Raw genomic sequence first — 7500 nt, forward strand, 5'->3', positions numbered from 1 at the left:
TGCAGGTCAGTCACGGTCCGAGCGAACTGCGTCTCTGTGGTCTCGGGCAGATGAGAGTAAAGGCAGCTGCGGGCGCTCCTCCTGCCGTCCTCCTTGTACTTGTTCTGGAACACAGGAAGTGTTTAGTGATTCTGGCCGTGTGATCGCGCAGCCGAGTCGTGTGACGCGAGCGTTTTAACGTACATCGCTCTGCAGCTCGGACACTTTGGCGGCAAACTGCGTCTGCGGCGTCTGCGGCAGCTGAGAGTAAACGCTGGACGACTGCAGCTTCCTCCCTTCTTTATATCTGACCTGTCGAGGAGAAGCAGACGTGAACACACGGAGAGCCGTGTCAGTACGAGAGTCTCGTGGACGTCAGCTGACCTCGCTCTGGATCTCTGCGGCCTCTCTGGCGTGTTGCGTGTCTTTGGTCTCTGGGAGCGTGTGATACAGAGACGTGCCGCTCTCCTTCTTAGCCGACTCTCTGTATTTGCTCTGAAACATCGATAAACATTCATGTTGACGATTACTCAGTGATATCATCGACTTCACTGCACGACACGAACAAAACCTGAACTGAGCTGAATAATGACTGCGTAGAAATATAATTTGCTGAAGTTTGCATCATTGATTGGGTTTATTAAAGTGAAGCAGCTCTGAAGCGATCTGTACCGTACGAAGCGCTGCAGGAATAAGGCTGGATGGTTTCAGTGATTATCAGTCATGAACACAGTGTTTCTGCAGTGACTCACGAGCGTCTAACAATAGAAACGTTATCAGCTGCTGGAGATACACACACACTCCAAACGTGTTTTACCTTCTGTCTGCACTAAGACAACATTTCTGCCCAGCGAAAAGAAGAGTGGAAGAATCTGAAAACACAATTTTTGTGTAGTAGTGTGGACGGTGAAAACAATCACATATCTTTCCTGTTATCCACTTTCACTGTGATATTGCATTTCCGCAAAGATGACAGAAAATTTACTCGCAATTACTGTCCAGCAGCAAAACATGAGAGTGATTGTGTTTCTGTCTGGATATTTTATTATAGTCTCTCTGTATCATCTCGCTGAGCTTTTAATGGGTTTGACACGGTTTCCGTGTGGACGAGCAGCTTTAGGAAAAGTTTAGAAGCAAAAGCAGTGTTTTCAGACGTGTGTATCACTGAAGAGCGAATCACCTCGCTGATGAGCGGCGTCAGCTCCTTCACAAACTGAGTCTGCAGCGTCTCGGGCAGCTGAGAGTACAGACAGTGAGACAGATCCTCCTGCGTCTCTCTGCGGTACTGACTCTACAACACACACGTCACATGATCAGCATCACACACACAACACAAATCACACACGTCTGTTGTGTTAGCTGGAGACACGAGATCACAGCAGGGCTGCACGATAAATAAACTCAATATCAAAATTTGGCTTAGTGCAATGGTCAAATCATGAATTCATTAATTATATACACTACCGCTCAAAAGTTTTTTAATATTTTTAGTTTTGTCTGCTCACCAACGGTGCATTTACTTAATTAAAAATACAGTAAAAACAGTAATATTTGTGAAATATTATTACAATTTAAAATATCTGTTTTCTATTTGAAAATATTTGACAAAGTAATTTATTCCTGTGATCATTACTCCAGTCTTCAGTGTCACATGATCCTTCAGAAATCATTCTAATATGATAATCTGCTGCTCAAGAAACATTTAATGTGTACAATTGTACAAAATATTTGTGTACAATATTTGTTTTTCAGGATTATTTGATGAATAGAAAGTTGAAAAGAACAGTGTTTATCAGAAATCTAATCTTTTGTAACATTATAAATGTCTTCACTGACACTTTTGACTGATTTAATGCATCCTTGCTGAATAAAAGTATTCATTTCTTTAATTTCTTTTCAAAAAAATAAAATTCTTCCTGACCCCAAACTTTTGAACGGTAGTGTATAATGCTACAGAAGCTTTGTATTTCAGATAAATGCTGTTCTTTTGAACTTTCTATTCATCAAGAAATCCTGAAAAAAAAGTACACAACTGTTTTCAACATTGATAATAATCATAAATGTTTCTTGAGCAGCAAATCAGCATATTAGAATGATTTCTGAAGGATCATGTGACACTGAAGACTGGAGTAACGATGCTGAAAATTCAGATTTGATCACAGGAATACATTACACTTTACCAAATATTCACATAGAAAACAGCGGATTTACACTGGAATAATATTTCACAATATTACTGTTTTTACTGTATTTTTAATTAAATAAATGCACCCTTGGTGAGCAGACGAAACATCTTTTAAAAACATTAAAAATCTTACCTATCCCAAACTTTTGAACATTTGAACACTTTTTGAAAATGAAAAAATATTAATATAAATATTATTATTGTAATAAATAAATAAATAAATAAATATGTAAAACATAAAATAAATTTATTTTTTATTGTCCAGTACAACAGTATTGTTACAACATATTTTAATATTTTTATTTATAATAATCACAATAAAATAATTATTATTATTATTTCATAGTTATATTGAATTGTTCAAAAGCAGTCAGTGTGAATGCGGCCAATGAAAACTCACCTGAAAAGAGATTTTTTTAATAATTACTGAAGTACGAACACCAACATTTTTCAAGTTTTTCCTAAATCGTTCAGCCCTAAGATGAATCCATGCTCACAAAAAGTCTTCGGAGTAAAAAGTAATTTTTCAGCTTTTTAAAAATAATTTTGATTTTCTATACGATTTCATTTCCCAGAACGATAAATTATTTCCAAACAGAGCAATTATTCAAGTCATCTGGTGAAAATTTCTAAAATATATATTACAGAAATGTCATTTTCCCCAATGAGGAGCACATGACACAGATCTAGGGTCAGTTACCTGGCTCTGGAGTTCACACTGCTGTTTGGCGAACTGCGTCTCCAGCGTCTCGGGCAGCTGCGCGTACAGACAGGACGACACGTCCCTCTTCCCGTCCTCCTTATATCTGACCTGTGAGGGGTTAAAATAACCTGCTGATAACCCGCTGACCCCCGGTCACATGACTCTCTGACAGCGGCTGCGGTGAACTGTGACGTACCTCGCTGCAGACCTGCGTGACCTCTCTGGCCAGACGCGTCTCTGGAGTCTCGGGGAGTTGAGAGAAAAGAGACGAGGAGTTGATCTTCTCCTTATACTTCACCTGCAACCACATGACCAGAGCTCACACTGATCTGACCCGCATGAGTGTATCTGTGCATGTGATGATGATGAAGATGATGAAGGAGCCGTTACCTGGCTGAGGATCTGAGCGGCGTCTCGAGCGTGTTGAGTTTCTGGAGTGTCTGAGAGCTGATGGTACAGAGATCTGCTCATCTGCTGCTGAGCGTCAGCCTTGTACTTCACCTGCACACACACACACACACACACACGCGCGCGCGTCAGATCCCCCGCAGCACATGTATGCAGACACACGCTGGCGTGTTCATGCTCACGTCGCTCTGGAGGTCCGTCACCGTCTTCACGAACTGCGTCTCCGGAGTCTCGGACATCTGAGAGTAGAGACTGGAGCTCTGGAGCTTCTGCCCTTCAGTCTTATACTGGACCTGAAACACACCAGACTGTGAAACACTGACACCCTTCAGTCATGTGATCACGCACACACACACACAGGTGAGGTCACCTGACTCTGCAGAGCGCTGAGATCTCTGACCCGCTGCGTCTCCGCCGTGTCGCTCATCTGAGAGAACAGCGGCGAGGCCTGATCCTTCATCCCGTCCTCTCTGTACTTCAGCTGAGAGAGAAACACGGCGGTCAGTCACGTGACGTTCACGAGCACACGTGACCGTGTGACGCGTGCCGTACGCACCTCGCTCCGCAGCTCCGTGGCGTGTCTGGCGTGTTGCGTGTCTCGAGTCTCGGGCAGAAGGGCGTAGAGAGACGCGTCTGTTCTGTTCTTCTCTTTATATTTCACCTGCGTGTAAAACACACGCTCGGATTCAGCGCACAGGTGTGCTCGTGACCTGATCACGTGATCTGCTGTGCACGTACCTGACTCTGCAGCTGGCAGGCGTGTTTAGCGTGTTCGGTCTGGAGCGTCTGCGGCATCAGGCTGTATAAATTACGCTCCACTTCCTTCTTACCGTCCTGCTTGTACTGGAGCTGCAGACACAGGAAAACACAGTTTGTTCGTCCTCCAGGTGTTCCTGTGAGGCTTTCAGGTGAAGACTGAAGTGCGTTACCTCACTCTGGACGTCGCTCATGTGACGGGCGAACTGTGTGTCGGCGGTGTCCGGCAGGAGCGAATACAGACTGACCTGATCGTCCTTCTGCTTGTATCTGACCTGCACAATCACATGAGATCAGATCAGCTTTTTCACCTTTTTGAGGTCATTTTAAGGTCAATAACACGACTCTATAGGCTGAGCTGGTGAAATCAGTATCACATTCAGAGAAAACTCTTGCTCATGAACATCACGTGACCTCGCTCTGAGCGTCTGCGATCTCTCGCGCCGTCTGCGTCTGCAGCGTCTCCGGCAGTCGAGTGAAGAGCGGGCTGGACAGACTCTGCCGGCCGTCCTCTCTGTACTTCACCTGAACACAAAGCAACAGGCTCTTCTCGTGTTCGTCATGGGAATCTCAGCACGTGTTTCCACGGTCACACGGCCGCACTACCTCACTGATGATGTCGGTGGCGTGTTTGGCGTGTTGCGTGTCCAGCGTCTCCGGCAGGGTGGCGTACAGCGAGCCGTCCACATGCTGCTTATACTTCACCTGAACGAACACAGACGTGAGAAACTCTTCCTGAGATCCTGAGCTGATATTTCAATAATCTAACGACACGTTCACGGTTCTCTGATGTTAGTCACATGACGCAGCTAAACACATAAAATATTTAATGTTTTTTTAAACAGTTTTATTGTGTTTTATTCACTCGACTAATAAGATTTACATTTATTTTGATTTATTCTGTTTGAAATTATTTATTTATATTATATTTTATATTATTTATTTATATTAAATTCATAAATTAATTCATAATTAATATGTATTTTGTTTTGATTCATTTTATTTTTTAATTTTCTCTGTTTTACATGTTTATGATTTCATTAATTATTAAGTGTTTTATTTTTATTGTTTTTTAGTTTCATTTGACAAGTTTATGATGTAATTAATTATTAAAATGTTTTATTTTTATCATTTTTTCTTTTAACATGCTTAGGATTCAATTATTAATACATGTTTTATTTAGATTTATTTATGTTTACAACTTAATTCATTATTAAGTTTTAATTTGATTTGTTTTTATTTAGTTTTATTTTACATATTATGTTTTAATTAATTATTAATAAGGGTTTTATTTTGATTGATTTGATAATTATTTATTTATTTTAATTTGACATTCTTACAACTTAATTCATTATTAAGTTTTAATTTGATTGTTTTTATTTAGTTTTATTTGACATGTTTGTTTTAATTAATTATTAATGAGTGTTTTATTTCGATTGATTTTATTTATTTTAATTTAACATGCTTATTATTCAATTAATTTAATTTAATACGTTTTATTTTACATATTTATGTTTTAATTACTTATTAATAACTGTTTTATTTTGATTAATTTAATTTATTTTAATTTGACATATTTATGTTTTAATTAATTATTAATAAGGGTTTTATTTTGACTGATTTTATTTTAAAATTATTAATTTATTTTAATTTTGTATAATTAATAGCTTTTAATCTCCAGTTTGTGAAACACAGAATACAGTCACTCTATCACTGAGATCATGTGACGTCTCTCTCGCCTCGCTCTGAAGATCCGACACGGATCTGGCGAACTGCGTCTCCGGCGTGTCGGACAGCTGAGAGTAAACGCTGGACGCGAGGCTCCTCCTGCCCTCCTCACGGTATTTGTTCTGAAACACACGAGGAGAAGGAGGAGTCACGTGATGGACGTCACGTCAGCCTCGTGAATGAAGCAGCAGTGGAATGGAGCTTCACCTCACTGAGCATGTGCGAGACCTGCTGGACAAACGTCATCTCTGCCGAGTCTGGAACCGCAGTGAAGGAGGAGCCCGACAAATCGCCCTTCCTGACGCCTTTATACGCCACCTGAGTGAAGATGATGATGAGAGGAAGGTCACGCTAGAGTCAGACGCGTGAGGAAGAGCAGGAACACGTTACCTGGCTGAGGATCTGAGCGGCGTCTCGAGCGTGCTGAGTTTCTGGAGTGTCTGAGAGATGATGGTACAGAGATCTGCTCATCTGCTGCTGAGCGTCAGCCTTGTACTTCACCTGCACACACACACACACACACACACTGGAAATGAGTTTAAAATGAAAGTTGTGATCATGTGGACAGGTGTGTGTCGTACGTGGCTCTGCTGCTCCGCGGCGTGTTTGGCGAGCTGCGTCTCCAGCGTCTCGGGCATGAGCGAGTACAGATTACTGGAGTTCTCCTTCACGTCAGCTTTATACTTCAGCTGAAACACACACACACACACACACACACACACACGAGAAGGTGACGTCTGTGTTTTTGTTAGAGATCACAGTGAGGAGACGCTACTGAACGCGCTTCACCTCACTCTGGAGCTCCATCTGCTGCTTCACAAACTCGTTCTGCGGCGTCTCTGCCATCAGGGAGAACAGACTGCTGCCCGTCACTGACGCCCGGCCCTGCTGGTACTTCAGCTGATCACAGAACACACGGTCACATGATCACAGGATGCTGTTTTGATATATAGGGCTGTGTTTACTCTGGCACAAAACATGCAAATGAACTGAAAGGCAGCCTCAGATCGAGTCGGACGCGTGAGGAAGAGCAGGAACACGATACCTGGCTGAGGATCTGAGCGGCGTCTCGAGCGTGTTGAGTTTCTGGAGTGTCTGAGAGCTGATGGTACAGAGATCTGCTCATCTGCTGCTGAGCGTCAGCCTTATACTTCACCTGCACACACACACACACACACACACACACACACACACACACACACACACACACACTTCATCATCATCCTCCTCCTCCTGAGGCGAGGCAGCAGACGCAGGTGATGCTGTACCTGACTCTGCAGCTCAGAGACGCTCCGGCTGAACTGAGTCTCTGCCGTTTCAGGAAGCTGAGAGTAAACGCAGCTGCTGACGCTCTTCCGGCTCTGCTCACGGTACTTATTCTACACACACACACACACACACATACACACACACACACGTCACACTCTTCATCGGTCAGTGTAAACCTGCTCTGGTCCTTCATCCCGTCGGATTCACCTCACTGATGGTCTCCGTGATCTCTCTGGCGAACTGAATCTGCGGCGTCTCGGGCAGCGTGGAGAACAGAGAGCCTGACGTCTGTCCGTCCTTATACATCACCTGACACAACACACACACACACACACACACAACTGACCACTGCTGTCACTGAACAAGGACATGTGTGTGTGTGTGTGTGTGTGTGTGTGTGTGTGTGTGTGTGTGTGTGTGTGTGTGTGTGTGTGTGTGTGTGTGTGTGTGTGTGTGTGTGTGTGTGTGTGAG

General features: G+C 42.9%; 1 protein-coding gene across 39 annotated transcripts in view; it reads right to left on the reverse strand.

Moving 5' to 3' along the window:
• LOC137013627 (nebulin-like) overlaps positions 1-7500 on the reverse strand; it is a 28992-nt gene that overhangs the window by 17294 nt on the left and 4198 nt on the right. For 33 of the 39 annotated variants that reach the window (XM_067377554.1, XM_067377522.1, XM_067377550.1 and 30 more), the window contains 22 exons: positions 7236-7337; positions 7028-7138; positions 6805-6915; positions 6549-6659; positions 6341-6448; positions 6150-6260; positions 5967-6077; positions 5771-5881; positions 4638-4736; positions 4446-4556; positions 4205-4306; positions 4014-4124; positions 3832-3936; positions 3646-3756; positions 3458-3568; positions 3258-3368; positions 3064-3165; positions 2865-2975; positions 1160-1270; positions 364-474; positions 184-291; positions 1-104 (listed from right to left, as the gene is read on the reverse strand). The exon at positions 1-104 is cut by the window's left edge and continues 7 nt beyond it. In XM_067377554.1, the coding sequence (XP_067233655.1) occupies positions 1-104; positions 184-291; positions 364-474; positions 1160-1270; positions 2865-2975; positions 3064-3165; positions 3258-3368; positions 3458-3568; positions 3646-3756; positions 3832-3936; positions 4014-4124; positions 4205-4306; positions 4446-4556; positions 4638-4736; positions 5771-5881; positions 5967-6077; positions 6150-6260; positions 6341-6448; positions 6549-6659; positions 6805-6915; positions 7028-7138; positions 7236-7337 (2384 nt within the window). The remainder of the gene's footprint in view (positions 105-183; positions 292-363; positions 475-1159; positions 1271-2864; positions 2976-3063; positions 3166-3257; positions 3369-3457; positions 3569-3645; positions 3757-3831; positions 3937-4013; positions 4125-4204; positions 4307-4445; positions 4557-4637; positions 4737-5770; positions 5882-5966; positions 6078-6149; positions 6261-6340; positions 6449-6548; positions 6660-6804; positions 6916-7027; positions 7139-7235; positions 7338-7500) is intronic. The other 6 variants (XM_067377552.1, XM_067377555.1, XM_067377557.1 and 3 more) reach the window with 6 other exon arrangements.

Source organism: Chanodichthys erythropterus, chromosome 23, assembly GCF_024489055.1.
Source record: "Chanodichthys erythropterus isolate Z2021 chromosome 23, ASM2448905v1, whole genome shotgun sequence".
Lineage (NCBI taxonomy): Eukaryota > Metazoa > Chordata > Actinopteri > Cypriniformes > Xenocyprididae > Chanodichthys > Chanodichthys erythropterus.